Source organism: Anolis carolinensis, chromosome 3 (genome assembly GCF_035594765.1).
Source record: "Anolis carolinensis isolate JA03-04 chromosome 3, rAnoCar3.1.pri, whole genome shotgun sequence".
In the NCBI taxonomy this organism is placed as follows: domain Eukaryota; kingdom Metazoa; phylum Chordata; class Lepidosauria; order Squamata; family Dactyloidae; genus Anolis; species Anolis carolinensis.
Genome location: NC_085843.1, coordinates 14032731 through 14053234, shown reverse-complemented (window position 1 = coordinate 14053234; position 20504 = coordinate 14032731). Strand labels below are relative to the sequence as shown.

The window sequence follows — 20504 nt, the reverse complement described above, 5'->3', positions numbered from 1 at the left end:
TAAGTTCTGAACTTTCATCAGGTTTTTAAAAAAATGCTGGAGCAACATGTTTTCTGAAAAATCATTTTTGAATATTTTCTAAGATTCTTCCCATCTCCAGTAGCCTTAGCCAGAGTTTAGGATGATTTGTTGAGTAAGGAATTATGAGGCTGTAGCTCAAAAACCAAACCAAAACAAAACAAAACAGAAGGAACTTTTGGTCCAGAAAAGTGATTTTTGTAAGTTCTGGCCTGAGTTTCAGAAAGGTAATTTGTGAAGATATAAGAAAGTTAACTTTTTAAGATAGAAGAATTTGAGTTCCAAAGTACATAATGCTTAACAACTATTGGATAATCTTTCCTTCTTGATCAGCTTGACTCAGCCACACACTCCAATAATTTTTCTGACCCATGCCTTTGAGGAATTGATCTCTTCCTTTTAACACCTTTTTTCTAAACAGAACACTGTGGATACTTGTTCAATAGCATAATGTTCCATTTCCCGAGCATCTTTTAAAGCAGCTTTACAGCTTTGGACATGAAATGTAGAAACTAATAACCAGAAAGACTTTCATGAGAGGTGTATCGTATTTCCACATTTTGATTTCCAGTGAATTTGTTAGTTTTCACAGGAGAACAAGTGAGTGCTATCTTAATGTGTTGGATTACAAGTTTAATGAACTCACATCAGGCCTGGGTGTTGTACATGTTGTGAAAGTTAAATCACTGGCATCTTAGAGAGATGGCACATGGTTTTGTTTCCAATCTAAGTAAGACATATTTCCATCACTGCTGGTCATTCCTTGCTGTGTTCCTCAGATATATCTGGACTGAAAGCTTGTTTTTCTTATTGTCCCCAGTGTTAAAAATATTGGCTGAGGTTTAGAGGCAGCCTTATTATAATTATGTTGACGCTGTTGGTGACAGAAGGGAAAGGACCCCCCCCCCCCCCATTGTGTGAATTTAAGCTTTCATTTCCTTTATGGGAAACTGTGTGTTGAGCTAGAGTTGTACTTTGAAGCAATAACACTGGGCTGGACTCCTAAGCCGACACACACACTTTTCAGCCATGCTTCGTAAATTTTGGGAAAATGGTAAAGTTATACAGTGCAACCCTTGTATCTGTGGAACTGACACTCATGATTTCATTTTGTTGGAAGTTGTAGATGTAAATAAATAGAAGCTTTACCACCGCTTTTGAACCAAAGTTTACCCTGCAGTGTAATGACGTGGCACTCAGGTTAAACTTTACTTCAGTTCAATAGGTAAAACAGAGCAATAATATATACAGTAGTCTCTTTGGCTTCTTACAGAGAACAGAGAATAAGCAGTCCTTTTAAAAACAGTCTTTAAATATGCCTCATTGCCTTAAAGATGACCAGGCTTCAGAGTGTCAGCAGCCATTAATTCCCTAGCTGTTGCCTCTTCACTCTTTGAGATAAAAATGCCTGCTCAAACTGTTTCTCTCAGCAGCAAGCCAGAGACAGTAGCCAATCAGAATGTTGGCTTCTGGCACACTTAGCCAATCAGCTGCTGACACATGTCTTTCCAGTCAACCCATTACATCATGGTGCTTTTTACAAATCTCCACACATTTACCCAAGTCTGACAAAACATGTCATCTTTAGATATTGTCTAGGTCCTCCAGATGATTCTATGGTATGGTTCTGTGGGGAAGTTGTTTGGTTAATAGAATTCTCTATAAACCATGGTTTCCTGTTTTGATACAAAGTCCTGAAACATATCCTCTATGAATGCAAGGAGTTAGACTGTATTCAATTTTTTTATATCCTTCTTTATGTTCTTAATAATATTACAGTAATAATAATCACAACTTTATTTTTGTATCCCGCCTCTATCTCCCCAAAGGGACTTGGGGCAGCTCACATGGGAACAAGCCCGATCAACATAGATTAAAAACATAAATAAGTAAATTAACAACATTATAACTACATAAAACAGCATAAAACAACATTATCAACAATCAAAAGCCTGAACAGTAATAATTACTGGAATTCAGAGGGTAGGAGCTTGTGCACAGAACTTCTTGGTAGGGCTGCTTGGGAGGTGTATGGGCAATAATAAATTAGGGCTGGAAGGACAGTTTCAGTTAAAATGCTAAACCTATAGGACAAGGGACAGTGATAAAGTGCAGTAGCTGATAGTGAGTTATAGTTGGAGGCTGAGTATCTAGTGAGATTGCTTAATCGAAGGCACAATGGAACATCCAAATTTTTAGATCTTTGCGAAAAGTGGACAGGATGGGTGCCAGCCTAATCTCCCTGGGGAGGTAGATACAGAGCCAGGGGGCCACCACTGAGAAGGGCCTCTCCCTCATCCCCACCAATCGTGCATGAGACGGAGGCAGAAGTGAGAAAAGAGCTCCTCAACAGATCTTAGAGCCTGTGTGGGTTTGTAAGGGAGGATGTGATCACAAAGATAAGCAGGTCCCAAAATATTTAGGGCTTTGTAGGTGATAACCTGCACCTTGAATTGGGAGTGGAAACTTATCAGCAGCCAGTGGAGCTGCTTAAACAGGGGGGTTGATTGCTCCCTGTAGCTCACTCCAGTTGTCATCCTGGCCACTGAATTTTGTGCAGATTTCTTTTTTTTCTTTTTTTACAGTATTTATATTCTGCCCTTCTCACCCCAAAGGGGACTCAGGGTGGATCACATTGTACACATATAAGGCAAACGTTCAATGCCATATAACATAGAACAAAGACAGAGACAGACACAAGGGCAATTTAAACCTTCTCCAGCTTCCTGCTTCCTGAGGGTATGCTTGATTCCGGCCACAGGGGGAGCAGTTGCGATCATCCACTGTGATGGCAACTTCCTCATTCCAACGGCAACTGGGTGGTTTTTTTATGGTGTCATAAATTAGACTCCCCACTTATAAGTGGTACCTAAATTTCCTACTTGATAGATGCAACTATCTTTCGGGTTGCTTAGGTCAACAACGAGCAGGGGGTATTTTTTTAATTTTTAAGTGTCGGGTGCTCACCCCGACACTGACTGGCCTCGAACTCATGACCTCTTGGTCAGAGGGATTTATTGCAGCTGGCTGCTAACCAGCCTATTGCTGTCCAATACTGGAATGTACCCTGAGAGTTTTCTGATATTGGGCTGTTGTTCCTAGGCTGCTGAAATGAAGTTTTCTTCATTTTAGCAACCTGCCTTGTTGCTTTTGTTGGTAAATCATTTGTTGATCTCCTGTACATCAACTAGAGATCTACTAGGAGCTTTGGATCTAGTTAACTTACTCTTGCTCAACAGTAGCTGTTGGATGATTGCAACTTTTTCTTTATCTGCTGAAAATATTAATTTCTCTCCTCTTTGGCCATGCGAGGTAACTTATGGAATAATTAAAACACAGAATGAAATTATATTGAGCTTTACAATTCAGCGAACCTGAACCTAGCCTTGATTCATTTGGAGTAGAGTCTTTGCACAAACATAATTGAATCACAAAAAATGGCAAGGGAAATGATCTGCTCAGAACTCTTTGAGTAGAAAATCATACAGCCCTGCAGGAAGCTGGAAGTTAAATTAACCCTTCTTCCTCTTGGGTGCCAGATTATCACATATTAACAAATTGTGAGAACAACATACTATATTAGCTCAGGGGGAGGAAGAGAGGGAGCTTGGAATAAGGTTATTAGTATACAACACACATTTTCCGCTGCACTGAAAGCTGGAATAGAAATATTTACAGCTGAGAAGTGAGCATTCATAATGGAGAAGGCATACTGGTGGGGAGGGAATACTGCCCTGAGGCACATAGTCTGAAGTACAACTTGGAAAGAGGCTTTGAAGAAAAAGGGACTATAACAATATGTTGAAGCCATCTCTATCTGAGCTATGGTAGTAATTTGCAACCTATGATAGACATGGTATGTTTAGTCTAGAGCAGAGATTCTCAAACTGTGCTCTGCGGAGCTCCAAGGGGTTCCGTGGCGCCATGCTGCTTTCCGCCTCCTCCTTTTTCCTCCTCCTGAGAAATGCAGGGAAATTAGTTTTGAGCTACCAGAAACAGCAGCAGCAACAGCAGCAGCATCCCGGGGCACAAATCATTTCTCCTCCACCTTCCTCACCACCCAGACTCTTCTCCTTGCTGCCCAGATCATTCCCCTGTGCCTCCATTTCTGTCCAAACTTTTTCTCACTACCCAGACCACTCCACGCTTTCTTTGCTTCCAAAACCTTATTTCCCTCCCACCATTCAAGGGGTGCTTTGATTTTGTTTTTCCCTGCATTGCAAAAGGGGGTTGGAAGGGATGGCCCGTGGGGTTTATATTATTATTATTATTATTATTATTATTATTATTATTATTATTATTATTACACAGCAAACAAGATAGATATGCTGGATTTCATATGTGTTGATTAAAATTGTTCTTAATTTTAAATATTGTATTGCTCTTTCTTTCCCCCCCTCCTTTGCACTGTGTGAACTAGTTCACACAAACACTCTCCATCCAGCTGCTGCTGTCCTGGCCCATGCCTGAGATATATATATATATATATATATATATATATATATATATATATATATATAGAGAGAGAGAGAGAGAGAGAGAGAGAGAGAGAGAGAGAGAGAGAGAGGTATATATATATATATATATATATATATATATATATATATAGAGAGAGAGAGAGAGAGAGAGAGAGAGAGAGAGAGAGAGAGAGAGCTCCAGAATAAACTTTTGCTTCTAAAAGGGCTCCACATCTGAAAAGGTTTGAGAACCCCTGGTCTAGAGAATAAAAGATTTGAGAGGGGACATCATAGCCATCTTGAAGTATTATATTAGGAGTTGGAAAGTGCATGTGCACTGCATACTTAATGAAGTTTAATGGCCATGACTCAACACTTTGAGCTCTTGGAAGTTGTACTTTTACAAGGTATATAGCCTTCTCTGTCAATGAGTGTTGGAGTCTCATTAAACTACAAATCCCAACATTCCATACCATTGAGTCAGGGTTGTTAAAGTGGAATAAACCTGCATTAATTTTATAGTGTAGATCGATGCTCCTGGAGAGAAGCTTCTCTGATGGGACATCCCAGTTATGGAACACTTTACCCTTTAGAGCTTGATTGGCATCAATATTGTTGGGGCCAAACTGATGTCATAGAAACACTCACACATTCTTGATTTTATATCCTTGTAAACTACTTCAACCAATTTTAATCTGTCTCTCAAATTAGTTAAGTTGCTGAAGGTACTTTTATCCTTGAAATGTCATTTTATTTTTACACAGTTTAAATTAGTCAGGTTGGTTTTATTGAGATCTTTAGACAGAGAGAGAAGGATCTAAATAATCAATCAATCAATCATATCTAGAGGGCTATCAAGCAGAATATGAAATGAGCTTCTTTATTGCTACTCAGAGAGGATAGAACCTGAACCAAATAGATTCAAGTTACAAGAACAGAGATTCCAATTAAACATTAAGAAGAACTTCTTGATGGCAAGGTATATTTTACAGGGGAATAAACTACCCTGAATATGGTGGGCTCTCTCTCTTTGGAGGTTTTTAAAAGGAGACTAGATGCCTGCTTCTCAGAGGTGCTGCCCTGGTAAAGGTTTGGACTGGATCATCCATTAGGTACCACTCATGTGTATGAGTCTACGAGTTTCTTTCACATCTGTGAACATTGCAAATGAGACTAGTGGTCTATCTTGATTGGTAAACTAGTCTTTGATTAATAATAGCCAGATATCTGTCCTCACCCAGAACAGGGATGCTAAAGATTCAACTTGAGGTCCCTTTTATGTAAACTGTGTGCTTTATCACTGAGTTTACAGCTGCTTCTTGAAAAATGCTCCATTGGAATATTTCCAGCAATTTGTTGTGAGATTATCTAACACACCTTCTGTTTTGTTTCCTTGTCTGCAGCAGAGCCATACCAGGTGTCCGGCCCACAAATGTTCGGTTGAATCGCCTGGATGGATACCGATCCAGCATTCTTCTGTAAGTCTGTGCCTTTTTATTTGTGTGCAAAGTTTTGAGAGGCTGAATATGTCTGCTCACTAGAAACAGACTCAAGGGTGTGATATTGGACCACTGGATAAACTTTTGAAACAAACATGGAAATAATTACGCTCTCTGATTTGCCTTTGAAGCTTAGCTTTTACAACATTGCTCTTGCTCTGCATGTGTATCTTTCTTTAGATGTTTACAGCTTCCAGAATATCGCTGTGTGTGAAGTGCTAGTGTGTCACTGTGTGGTCGGGAATAACCTCAGAAATGTTTGGCAGATGCTTCCTTGGTGATAGTTATTATGAGCTCAGAGTAAGAGAATGATATTTGCTTGTGCAGTTATGGTTTTTCCTGGTTTTGCTCATCTGAATAAGGCACTTTTATCTCATTCCAAATAGTTGACTCCAAATCCATCTTTTTTACAGGAGAAATTCTGGGCTGGGAGCATGTCCCATTGAATCAAGCAAGATTTCTTTTTTATGAATAGTTGGACCTTTTGGTCCCTGCCAACTCTGTGATTCTAAATATGTGTAGGAAGAAGTCCAAAAATAAATACAGCAAGATCACTGTAAATGTGGAGCCTTTCTCTGTAATTGGGCTTATCCATGCCTGAGGCAAAATGGTCTCTTCAAGATTGTTCTAGGTTCTCCATGCTATTCTATGTTATAATTCCCCTGTAAATCACCATTGAATTGTATTGGAGGACCTGACACAACTCTGTGGTATGCTAGTGTGCTATAGTACAATGCTGACACTGTGCAGTCCTACAAAGAAATCAACCATGTGAAATGAGTTTTACTTTTCCTGCATAAGTGTAGTCTGAGCCTCATGGCCAAAATGAAAATTCTGCATAGTTTGAGATCTGAAGCCTTGAAATACAGAACTTTAAAAACCTATAGTTTAAAACAATTTGACTTGTTTCACTTAATATATGCTTTGATCCAAGGAAATGACCTTTAGTTAATCAGGTCACTGAGGGCATCTTTTTCCTATTTCATGAAGGACGTACCACATCTAATCCAAACATGGCATGTCTACTTGAAAGCTGCCAAAAATAACATATCACTGAAGGCATTTTCTATGGTTGGCTTAGTTTTAAAAAGCAGTCCTCAGGGGAAGGAGCCTGAAGGGTAGGCCTCTTCAAGACTAAATCTGCTAATAAAATCCAAAATGTTGCCAGGCTTTTGCTAGCAGGGGGGAAGCCACGAAAAAGCCAATTTCACCCAACCTTTAGGTGGTTTTTTTTTTACTCATTCATATATTTTTATATATGTATATGTGTGTGTATATATATACATGCAATTAACAAACAGAACTAAAAAATATAAAATGAGCAAAAAGTTTCACCTTTTCCTTCTTAAGTTGCTAACAATGAAACTGAGCTGTATTCAAGGAGTCTGTTTACAATACTCCTTCCAATATTCATCAGTGTAACCATGTAGCATTAGGGTCTTCCATTTATAAATCCAGAAATTCTCCCATTTGTTTAAAACACCAGAAAGATACAGCACCTCAGTAACAGGGAGGCTGCGATATTCCAAGTTGAAATGCCTGGCCTTTCGTTGCTCTAGATTCCTGTTCAAGATGGAGGGCATGTGATTCCAGAAGCATGCAGACAGGTCTATGAACAAGTTTACAGTGGTCTCTAAATAAATGCTTTGGACTGGCCCTGGAAGTGATGAAACATACCAAGTCAACCCCATTGCATTCCCATGTTGGTGTCTACACAGTGCAGCCAGACCTAGACCACATCAGGCTACCTAGACCATTCCCTCATCTTCTGTCTTGCCACCATTTCCAGCTACCCAGGGAGCTCCATGCAAGTCCCTGGCCTTTATGAATGCTTTGCTTTGACATCAGCAGAAATGCCCACACAACTAGAAAGAAGGAAAAGGGTGATCTCCAGTCTTCCTTCCTGCTTATGCATAAACCTGAGTAAATAAGTGAAGTTGCATCCATGTGCCGTCGCGCCTGGAGCTATAACTCTTAGCGAAAGAGGCATGGACATGACATCTTTCCCCAGGGGATTGCTTCTTGCAATCCCCCTCGATGGATTGTCACCTTGCCGTGGTGAGGGGGCTTGCGTGTTCCGATGAACCTGTGGGCACTGGAGTGATGCACTCCCAGGAGTGGCCGCAGGGGAGGTTCCAGACCAAGCACAATCCGAAGACCCAAAGACCTCAACGGCGGAGCAGGCGGAGGATAACATGGTACATGTTACAACGGCTGTGAAGGCGGAAGAAGGCTGCAACAGACTGAGAAGCCACTGTCGTTGTGTTAACCACACCACTGCTGGAACCTCACTCTGTGAAGACTGTGTGTTGACCGGCTGTGCACCGACCTCCACACATTAAAAAAAATCACGCACAGGCGTCTTCCAACAAAAATAAAAACAAACCTACAAAAGTCCCATGGCGATCAGCGAGTGGCGACGGGGGCAGGACTGTGAAATCTGGAAGCCCCTAGTCACAGACTGGCACATGGGCGGTGGATATGGACTCAGTCGTTCTACCTCAAGGACCGAGGCAGTTGAGTAGTCCGGCAGCTGTATCCATGACTGAGCAGCCCTTTTTAGGATCCGCTCTGCTCACCCCACACGGGGAAGGGGCTAGAAAAGGTGCCCTAAACATAGTCTGCCTCTCCTACCCTGACTGGACTGCCGCGTCCAGAGGGGTCACCACTCTGCGGCCAAAAAAGAAAAATGAACTTTGGAACATGGAACGTACGGACATTGTTAGATAACACTGACAGCGAGCGCCCCGAACGCAGGACTGCTCTCATTGCAAGAGAGCTGGGACGCTTCAAGATCGACATAGCAGCCCTTCAGGAGACCCGGAGAGCAGGAGAGGGGCAGCTGAAGGAAGAAAAGGGAGGCTACACCTTCTTCTGGAAGGGACTACCTGAAGAAGAGCGAAGAAGAATACACGGAGTTGGCTTTGCTATCAGAAACGACCTGGTGAAGCACCTGACTGAAGCACCCACTGGCATCAACGAACGACTTTCAACCCTCCGAATTAACCTTGCCAAAAACCAACAGGCAACCATCATATGCGCCTATGCACCAACTCTAGATGCTGACGAAGACATCAAGGAAAAATTTTACTGTCAGCTGGATACCATCCTATCGGAGATACCTAAGGAGGACAAAATCATCCTCCTGGGGGACTTTAACGCAAGAGTCGGAAGGGACTCTGACCTGTGGCCAGGGATCATAGGAAAAGACGGGGTCGGAAACAGCAACTCGAATGGCATCTTGCTTCTCACCAAATGCGGAGAGCACAACCTTGTCATCACCAACACGCTCTTCCGCCAGAAAAACAAGCTCAAGACATCATGGAAGCACCCTCGGTCAAAGCATTGGCACCTCCTGGACTATGTTATCACACGTGCCAGAGACCGCCGCGATGTGCTTCTCACAAGAGCCATGACAGGTACTGATGACTGCTGGACAGACCACAGGCTAATCCGATCCACAATGGCTATCAAGATCGTCCCCAAACGCAGACTCCAAGGAAGGAAAACAAGGCGAAAAATGAACACCCAAGCCCTTCAGGTGCCCTCCAAACGAGCCCTTCTCCAAACAACACTCAAAGATCATCTACCCACAGAACACCCCGAAAATGTTGAGGAACATTGGAACAAACTGAAGACCTCCATCATCACAGCCTGCGAAGAAAGCATTGGATACCTAACTAAGAAACATCAAGACTGGTTTGATGATAACGACAAAGAGATCCAACAGCTGATTGATAACAAAAGGAAAGCCTTCCAAACATGGCAGAGAGACACCAACTGTGCTGCCAAGAAAAAGATCTATGCCAGTGCAAAAGCCGAGGTCCAAAGAAGGACCAGAGAACTCAAGAACATCTGGTGGACAAAGAAGGCTGAAGAAATCCAACACCTTGCAGATACCCATGACGCTCAGGGATTTTTCAAAGCCACAAAGATCATTTATGGACCAAGAAACCATGGCATACAGCCCCTACGCTCATCAGATGGAACCAAAATTCTGAAGGACAAAACATCAATTGCACTACGTTGGAAAGAGCACTACCAGAACCTGCTGAATCGCAGCTCCAATGTGGCCGAAGAGACCCTCTCACAAATCCCGCAACAACAAACCAGGGATGAGCTTGCAGCACTGCCTAGTTTGGAAGAAGTCAGCAATGCCATCAGCCAACAAAAAAACAACAAAGCTAGCGGACCTGATGGGATTCCCGCTGAAATCTTCAAAGAGGGTGGACCTGAGCTGATGCAACAACTCCACCAGCTTATTGAAAAGGTGTGGATGACCGAGAAAATCCCAGCAGACTTCAAGGATGCCACCATCATCACCCTTTTCAAGAAAGGGGACAGAACAGACTGCGGGAACTATCGTGGTATCTCCCTTCTAACCTCCGCCGGGAAAATCCTCGCAAGAATCCTTGCAAACCGCCTTCTCCCTGTCTCAGAAGACACCCTCCCAGAATCCCAGAATGGCTTCCGCCCCTCCAGAGGAACAGTGGACATGATCTTCACTGCTCGACAGCTCCAAGAAAAATGCAGGGAACAAAACCAACCTCTGTACATGGCATTCATTGACCTTGCAAAGGCATTCGACACAGTGAATCGCAGCGCTCTCTGGACCATCCTCCAAAAAATCGGGTGCCCTGACAAATTTGTGAACATCCTGCGGCTCCTCCATGATGACATGATGGCAACAGTCTTGGACAGCAACGGCTCCCAAAGTGACCCATTTAAGGTTGAATCAGGTGTCAAGCAGGGATGTGTTATTGCCCCCACCTTATTTTCCATCTTCATCGCTATGATACTTCACCTTGTTGATGGGAAGCTTCCCACCGGAGTGGAAATCATCTATCGGACAGATGGCAAGCTATTTAACCTCAGCAGACTGAGAGCCAAAACCAAGGTCACCACAACATCTGTTATAGAACTCCAATATGCTGATGACAACGTAGTCTGTGCGCGTTCAGAAGAAGACCTACAAGCCACTCTAAACACCTTCGCAGAAGCATACGAGAAGCTCGGCCTCTCACTGAACATCGAGAAAACCAAAGTGCTCTTCCAACAGGCACCAGCTAATCCCTCTGCAAAGCCAGGAATACAGCTTAACGGTGCAACATTAGAAAATGTTGACCATTTCCGCTACCTTGGTAGCCACCTCTCCACAAAAGTCAACATCGACACTGAAATACAACACCGCCTGAGCTCTGCGAGTGCAGCATTTTTCCGTATGAAGCAGAGAGTGTTCGATGACCGGGACATCCGTAGAGAGACCAAGGTGCTTGTTTATAAAGCCATTGTCCTCCCAACCCTGCTCTATGCCTGCGAAACGTGGACTGTGTACAGACGTCACACCAAACTCCTGGAGCGTTTCCATCAGCGTTGTCTCAGGAAAATCCTGCAAATCTCTTGGGAAGACAGGCGGACAAATGTCAGCGTGCTTGAGGAAGCAAAGACCACCAGCATTGAAGCGATGCTCTTACGCCATCAACTCCGTTGGACTGGCCACGTTGTCCGAATGCCCGATCACCGTCTCCCAAAGCAGCTCCTCTACTCTGAACTCAAGAATGGGAAACGGAATGTTGGAGGGCAGGAAAAGAGATTTAAAGATGGGCTCAAAGCCAACCTTAAAAACTGTGGCATAGACACTGAGAACTGGGAAGCCCTGGCCCTTGAGCGCTCTAATTGGAGGTCAGCTGTGACCAGCAGTGCTGCGGAGTTTGAAGAGGCACGAACGGAGGGCTTAAGGGAGAAACGTGCCAAGAGGAAGGAGCGTCAAGCTAACCCCGACCGGGACCGCCTTCCACCTGGAAACCGATGTCCTCACTGCGGGAGAATATGCGGGTCAAGAATCGGTCTCTTCAGTCACCTAAGAACACACGCCCAAGATACCAAGGTTGGAAGACCATCGTCCTCGAACGTCGAGGGATCGCCTAAGTAAAGTAAGTAAAGTAAGTAAGAAGTAAGCTTCTTGCCCTCCTTTAGGGAAGCTGGAACTCCCAAGGATCAAAACACTGTAGATAACTCAAAACTGGTTTTATTGTTTCAAAAGGTTATCCCTTTAAGGCAATAAGCTGGAAGTTTCAAAGGGGTAAAGGAAAATATACATTACAGTCTCTGGTTGTCTTGAGTCCAAGGAGCTCTGCAGCTGAGAAGCTTTTCCAGGTCCCTCTTTCTCAATGGCTGTGAATATTGGAGCAGTCCTCAACCTCAGTCCAAATGGCCTATGTTTGAAGACACAGAGTCTTCCTCTGGTGCCAAAGAGCTGATTTGAAGGCGCTTGAGACTCCTCAACGTCGTCCAAGTTGGCCTGAACATGAAGCATAAGTCTCAAGGGTAAGAACCTCAGAATTGGTGCTGAGAGGTAACTTAATCAAGGTCTTTTAGAACCAAGTCCCTCTCTCATATCCATCTGATAGAAAGCTTGATGGTGGAATGAAAAAGGAAACACTGACCCACTCCAGGAAAGGATGGAGTCAAACAATTGAGCTGAGGGAGCAATATAACTTGTGCAAACAACATTGATTGACAGCTATAAATAACCAATCAATCCAACTACATTTACAAGGTAAAGGCAAAATCAAGCATGATTCAACAATTCAAATCTTGCAACTTACAGTTCGACATATAGATGACGCCACTCATGCTGTCATAATCCATAAATTCCACAAATACAGGGATTATGCTATATACCTAATAATAATAATAATAATAATAATAATAATAATAATAATAATAATAATAATAATAATTTTATTTCTTACCCACCTCTCCTCGTGGCGGGTCACAGTACAGTCAAAATACACAAACATTGGAAAAAATGTATGAACACACATATTAAAATGTTTTGATACACAGATAGGCAATATTTGCACTGCAGTGATACATGTCCCATGTAGTATTCCTTCTCGAGTGCAAAGATTGTGCATGCACAATCAGAAGGAGAAAGCTTTTTAAGCTTTTTATGAATAACATGAAGTGCTTGCTTTCATAAGCGTTTCTTCTTTGTCTTCTTCTGAGAAGAGGATGAAACCACTCTAATGGTTAATTTGGTTTTTGGTTGGGTAGAGATGGACGGAATCTATACTGGAGGGCAAGTGCAAACGAGCAGAAATATTAAGGAAAAAGAGACGCAAGGATTCAGCTGCTACAGGGCTCTTGGTAGTCACTGGGCTTTGGTTTCATGCTTACCAAAATCAGTCCTATTATATACAATGTATAGTAAGTATAGTATAGTGAAATGGCACCCCCAATATAAAATGGTGAACAGCTCAAATGTGTGTCAGAAAAAGCCTGAGAGTTTATGAAATGTCAGGAGGCTACAGCAGGGTATGCCTACATTTTGGCATTGCAAAACTAGTGATTTCTTATTGGATTTCCCCCTGAAATATATTTCAGCCATGGCTGGTTGAATCTGTAGATATAGAGGACTGTCTGTACTCAGGAGTGAGCATCAAACACACTGGTACTTAATATCTATGCAGCATTCTGAAGCAGTCATCCTGTACATAATTATTTGGATGTTGACCTCATGAAATTCTATGAGACATTGAAGTAAGTATGGATGTGTTTGGTCTGCAGAGTATCTTGGCTTCCTACTTGTGCAGAACAGGACTTGTTGATTCAAAATTGCATGTGAGTCACTATGAAAGTCAGAAAAAACATTGGCAGATGCACCAGATCCTGCAAAGTGAGCCCCTGAGAATATCATCCAGTATTGGATAAATCATTGGACACCATCTCTTTTCCATGAAAGCATTTGGTTGGTATTTCTGTTCTGTTGGCATTTCTGGGTAGAAAATTCCTTTTGAGTTTACTTGTTGGTTTGGTTATTCTCTTTATTCCCATTGTGATCATAAGAATATATTCTGTACCATTTTATCTTATGCATATGAAAGAATTAGAAATGTTAAGATGGAAGGCCTATTTTATCACCATTTCTGTTTTGTTTCATTTCTTTGTTTGTTTAACTTGAGAACTGTATGAATTATTAAGAACTTGTGTTCTGATTTCTTTGTATACATTTTTTAAAAAGTGCATCATGTTAGCATTTTATAAACTAATGGTAAGGAGTAGCTTTTAGTGGGAAAAGGGTAACTAAAAAGCTTTTTTATTTCCATACGATTGTCTGTCTGTAATTGACTGCAGAAATGTACATGTTTGACAATTCATTGTTTGACAATTTTCTGTAATAAATATCAATAGCTTTGGGTTAAGGCAAGAATTTCTTATGAGTTAATCTCCAGAATTGGTTAGTTGGTTGCTTGCTAGAGCAGTCTAGGTAGGCATGCTTTTAAACTTCAGGTCATTGCTTTTATCATTTCTAGAGTATGAGGCGGTCGGCTACAAGCATTGGCAGGTGTGCATGCTTTCTGGGCCTGCATGCCACACATACTCTCTTTGGAAAGAGAGTGAGTGTGTGGTATGGCGTGCAGGCCTGGAAACCATATGCACATGCAGCCAAGAGCCTCTTACTCTAGAGTAAAAAGCACTTGACTGCAGGCATGTGTGCTTTCTGGGCCTGCACGCCACGCCACATAAACACTCTCTTTCCAAGGAGACTGCGTGTGTGGCGTGGCGTGCAGGCAGGCCTGGAAAGCACGCACCTGCCTGCCAGAACCTGAAGCTTACCGCCTCTTACTCTAGAGTAGAAGCAGCGGGTAAGAAGCCTCCTTAAAGCACACACTGGGAAGGGGAGCCTGGGTAGGAAGCTCCTCCCGCATAATGGTCTGATAGAAAATGAATCTTTTGGGGCCCCAAACTGAAAACAGATCCTTGCCCTCCTGATTTCGGGAGGCTTACAAAAAATGGATCAGGGACACAAAACGGATCAAGGTTTACCCCGAATGCACAACCCTAATGGATTCCTTGATTACTTCCATCCATCTCAAATGTGATGTTCCTCTTTACCTATTTCCCTCCATTTTACCAAGGATTATCGTCTTTTCTTGTGAATCATCTCTTCTCATGATTTGACCAAAGTGCAGTAGCCTCACTTTTGTCCTCTTGGCTTCCAGGGAGAGTATAGGCCTGATTTATTCTAGGACTCATTATATGTAGCCATCCATTCTTCTCTGCGTTGGCATGTACATCAAGTTGTACTAGCCCCATTTCCTATGATGGGGTGCAGGGTTAGCCAAGGATGGGACAAAATGAGGTTTCAGCCTTAGTAGATGATAATAAGGAACAGGTAGGTGATAGCTCTGAGATACAGGAGGACAGTGTTTTGTATTGTATTCCATTTGGCTTCCTTTATACCTCCTTACTTTGCCTGGTACCCTCAGATATGTTAGAATATTCCGCTCCATCCCCAGTGCTGAAGGAAGCTTCAGTTCCCTATCCTTTTATTGCTTCTTTATAGTATTCAAGTAAAATAATACTAGAACTATGATATCTCAGTGGAGCTGGAAACCTGTTGATGACTTGTATATCATTGAATTACGATTGCTTGTATTCTAAAGGCACCAAGTCCCATGTTCTTTTAAAAGCTAGGTAGAGTTAGTCCTGGTTAGTACTTGGATGGAAGACTGCCAATGAATACTAGATGCTGTGTGCTATATTTTAGACTAAGGAACTGGCAAAAACCACCTCTGAGTATTTCTTGCCTGAGAAAACTCTGAATTGGGGTTGTTGTCTGTTTTCCGGGCTGTATAGCCATGTTCCAGAAGTACTCTCTCCTGACGTTTCGCCCACATCTATGGCAGGCATCCACAGAGGTTGTGAGGTATGGAGAAACTAAGCAAGGAGGGTTTATATATCTGTGGAAAGTCCAAAGTGAGAGAAGAATTCTTGTCAGTTGGAGGCCAGTGTGAATGTTGTAATTAATCACCTTAATTAGCATTGAATATCTTCATCTATCCCAGTTTCCTAATGTTCAGATGATGCACAGTGGTCAAATTAGACTAAAGGTTGACCTTCCTTTGGGTAGATGGAAAATCAGCTTTGTCTGACCAGGTTCCTTTCATGCTATAGCCAGCCAACTGGAGTTAAGGGCACAGGCGCCCCATAAAAGTGAGTTTTTTAAAAACAATTTTTTAGCAAAGAGGCCAACACTCTAAGGTCCTCAGCATGACTCTATGATACATTTCTTCTAGAAGCAAACCATAGAATCACAGAAGACATAGAGATTTCTAGAGAGAACTGCTTAATTAAATATGTGAACGATCAAACCCACAAAAGGGATGACTGTATGTAACACAATCATTCCACTTTAACTGCTTATGGAATCCTGGAATTGACAGTTACAGGAGGAGCATTTAGATTTCTAGCACCCCAGCGGATTATAAAACCCAGGGTTCCATAGGATGCAGATGTAGTATTTAAAGTGGAATTTATAGTGCTACAAATTGTGTAGTGTCCCTTGAGTCCTATGGATGGGAAAGGCCTCCTTTACCCTATCCTATATCCCAAGATTTGATCCCAGATTTTAGACATCTGCAAGATGGGCGGGGGACATCCTGGTAGAAGTTTAGTTTTTTTTTTTAAATTGACTCTCCGAGATGCACTGGACTTCATATGTGCTCATGCGGATAACTAAATGTTCAAACAAGCTGATTTCTTATTATTATCTCCTAACCATACTGTAAATTCAAGCTCTGTTTAATTTCATAGAGATCTGAACAAAGGAATGGTTGCAGAGAGTTCTCATTGTAATTGCTTTCCAATTGTGCTTCCATTTAGTCACCTGTCTGTCAGTTGCTCCATTTGTTTGCAGCACAGATCAGCTGTTTTGGGATTTTAAAATGTTCACATGTGCTAAGGCAGTTTACACCAAGGTATACAAACAAAATCACATGTTTTCCTTGACTGCAGAGATATACAGTCATGCAAATATATGCATTTTTCAGCCGAAATCAGATTTTAAGCACACCCTTTTAACAAGTGCACATTTTCGTGAAATGTCATTCAGCCCACCCCCTTTATCCCAGTTTCTTCTGCAGTTTAGGGCATGTGTAGAAGGGCCTAAGACTCCCATAACAATGCAGGATGTTCAGTACCAGTTTCATAAAGACGGCAGAAGTTTGGTTTAAAAGTCAATGTCGTTGATCTAACTTGTTCCAAACCATGTAAGGCCTTTGCACCAATATTATTACAAATGAAATTTCCCTCTTATCCTTGACATTTTTATTGACAAGTCTTATAGGAACCAAGATTACATGTACCTGAAAATCACCGAGGTTAAAAGGTCAGGCTTGCTTAGCTCTATACTGTGTACTTTATTGTGAGGTTAGACAAAAATAATTGAACCCATATCTTAGCAAGATTTTCTGCTGGCTGATCAATTTTGTGTTGGCAGAATACCCATCAGGATTCAGCTTTCTGACCCTTGGCTTAGAGTCAATATTCATTTCTACTTCTGGGATGATCTGGGGCTGGTATGTCACAGAATTTGAGTGCATCTGATTTTTCAAACCTAGATGAATTTTCAGCTCTTTCCCAGGTAGGGTTAGCATCCCAAACTCTTTCCAAAGGTGTATGGATCGAAACAAATTAGACAGTCCTATCTAAGAGCCAGCATAGTGTAGCGGTTTGAATCAACCCGACACTGGGAGATCAAGGTGTGAATCTTTGCTTAGCCATGGGAATCAAGACTCTCTCAGCTTCAAAAGATGGCAAAGCCAACCCTACAACAAATAAATTTATTATAGAAAACACCTTGATAGGATCACCTTGGAGTCACCATAAATTAGAAATGATGAAAGCACACAACAAGGCAACTCCTTTAAGTACTGTGTATTGCTTGAGCTTGTTGAATTCATTTATACACAAAGAGCTTTGAATACCCTTGGATTGATCTGGAGAACCTAGTGATGTCTAGAAAAGCTTTCTTTCTAGGTCTTCAGTATGATTCTATGGTCAAATAGGACCAGATGTTCATCTGGACCATAGAATAATGCTGGAAGCCTAGAGACCTACAGAGCAATTATATTGTATGCCCCAGACATAGGGCAGTTAAATGCTGACCTAAAAGGTTTGGCACCCTAAATGTCATTACTCCCCCCATGTCACAACTGTCACCATCCATGAAATCCCCACCTCCCTTAGACTGCGGGCATCCTGACTGACATCAGAGTGCCTGATAAGAGGAGGGAGGAAAGCCACTGCCTCTCCCTGCCTAGTCTGAGTCTCAAGTTTCCATGGGTTATCTCTGTGTGGAAGACAAGAGTTCATCTTCTTCAGTTTGGATGGGTCATCTCTGGGTAAGAGGAAAGGGCTGTGGAGAAACCTTATCTCCAGGTTCCATGCCCAAGACCCATGATGCTAACTACTTCTTAGATGCACCTAACTGAGGTTTTGGAACCCACCCCCCTTGTCCTGCCAGTGGGGTCAATATGAAGTAAAAGGATGTGGGAAAGAGCTTCTCAATTGTAGTGTCCTAATTTTGGAAACAGCCTTGCAACCTGACACAATGCAGTGGCAGGAAGAAAATACTGGGGGGATTTGGAGAAAGGCAATGAAATTAAAACAGTGGATTTTCACATCCCTTGCAAGATGTCCTGAGCTTCTATCAAAGGTATTAGGACCAGTGATAGGTCCTTGCCAAAATTGTGAAATCATGCTTGTGTGTAAGGAGAATCAGTTATCTCTTCAGGGGAGGGTTGATTGGTGAGACAGGACAACATGTCCTCCTACCAGATGTTCTAGAAGTGCAGTTCCTCTATCAATTAGTTGCATGGGCTGATGTGAGATGTAGACCATAAGATCTGGAGTACCAAGGGATCCCCTAGAATCATAGAATCATAGAATAGTAGAGTTAGAAGAGACCTCATGGGCCATCCAGTCCAACCCCCTGCCAAGAAGCAGGAAATCGCATTCAAAGCACCCCCAACAGATGGCCATTCAGCCTCTGCTTAAAAGCCTCCAAAGAAGGAGCCTCCACCACTGTTCGGGGGAGAGAGTTCCACTGCCGAACAGCCCTTCTCACAGTGAGGAAGTTCTTCCTGATGTTCAGGTGGAATCTCCTTTCCTGTAGTTTGAAGCCATTGTTCCGTGTCCTAGTCTGTAGGGCAGCAGAAAACAAGCTTGCTCCCTCCTCCCTATGACTTCCCTTCATGTATTTGTACATGGCTATCATGTCTCCTCTTAGCCTTCTCTTCTGCAGGCTAAACATGCCCAGCTCTTTAAGGCTTGTTCTCCAGACCCTTAATCATTTTAGTCGCCCTCCTCTGGACGCTTTCCAGCTTGTCAACATCTCCCTTCAATTGTGGTGCCCAGAATTGGACGCAGTATTCCAGGTGTGGTCTGACCAAGGCAGAATAGAGGGGGAGCAGGACTTCCCTGGATCTAGACGCTATTCCCCTATTGATGCAGGCCAGAATCCCTTTGGATTTTTTAGCAGCCGCATCACATTGTAGGCTCATATTTAACTTGTTGTCCACGAGGACTCCAAGATCTTTTTAACACGTACTGCTGTCAAGCCAGGCGTCCCCCATTCTGTATCTTTGCATTCCATTTTTTCTGCCGAAGTGAAGCATCTTGCATTTGTCCCTGTTGAACTTCATTTTGTTAGTTTCGGCCCATCTCTCTAGTCTGTCAAGATTGTTTTGAATTCTGCTCCTGTCTTCTGGAGTGTTAGCTATCCCTCCCAGTTTGGTGTCATCTGCAAACTTGATAATCGTGCTTTCTAGCCCTTCGTCTAAGTCGTTAATAAAGATATTGAACAGAACCGGGCCCAGGATGGAACCCTGCGGCACTCCACTTTGTGACTTCTTTCCAAGATGAAGACGACGCATTGGTGAGCACCCTTTGGGTTCATTCGCTTAGCCAATTACAGATCCACCTAACCCACAAATGTCTAGCCCACATTTTACTAGTTTGTTTGCCAGAAGGTCGTGGGGGACCTTGTCAAAGGCCTTACTGAAATCCAGGTAGGCTACATCCACAGCATTTCCTGTATCGACCCAACTCGTAACTCTATCAAAAAAAGAGATCAGATTAGTCTGGCATAACTTGTTTTTGGTAAACAAAAATGATAAATGGTTTTCAGGTCCAGAGATTATTAAATTCTGTATTCATGTGGAGATCTTTCTTTTCCATATAGTGGATGAGCACTACAATCTAGGATTGAGAAGCATGATATCCTAGATCGAAAATAGAACTGTCCTAGTAAAATATGGAGAAAAGTGACTCTGTTTTATTGAACTTGGAAACATTTTTGTGGGCATACATTTTTATCACACCTTTATTAAAACCAAATAAAGCAGTTGGATGTGTGATAAAATTGTGTTTGGTTTTGATCTAGCATGTTGGCATGTAGTTATTGCTGTCATAACTAGTGATGAGTGAACTCCTCACATCATGTGCGGTATTTACAATGAATGCAGAAGCTTCTGTAAGGAAGATGTATGTGTGTTCACTGTTATGAAAATATAGTGTGGAGGGGTTAGCTAGCAAAGCCAGGAATAAAAAGGCTTTTGCTCATGTCTTTATTTATTTCAGTTAAAAAGTTTCTGTAATGCACTGCCAAGCTTCAGTTCAGAAGCAGAAGCTTTCAACAGACTCAGGTAGCTTTTTTGAGGAAACAAGAGCTGATCACAGC

The 20504-nt window shown here is 42.3% G+C and overlaps 1 protein-coding gene across 15 annotated transcripts in view; it reads left to right on the top strand.

Moving 5' to 3' along the window:
• The window catches only part of dlg2 (discs large MAGUK scaffold protein 2), a 1295060-nt gene that overhangs the window by 278299 nt on the left and 996257 nt on the right, over positions 1-20504 (top strand). For 13 of the 15 annotated variants that reach the window (XM_062977095.1, XM_062977092.1, XM_062977091.1 and 10 more), the window contains one exon: positions 5879-5953. In XM_062977095.1, coding sequence (XP_062833165.1) covers positions 5879-5953 — 75 coding nt within the window. The remainder of the gene's footprint in view (positions 1-5878; positions 5954-20504) is intronic. The other 2 variants (XM_062977087.1, XM_016992698.2) reach the window with 1 other exon arrangement.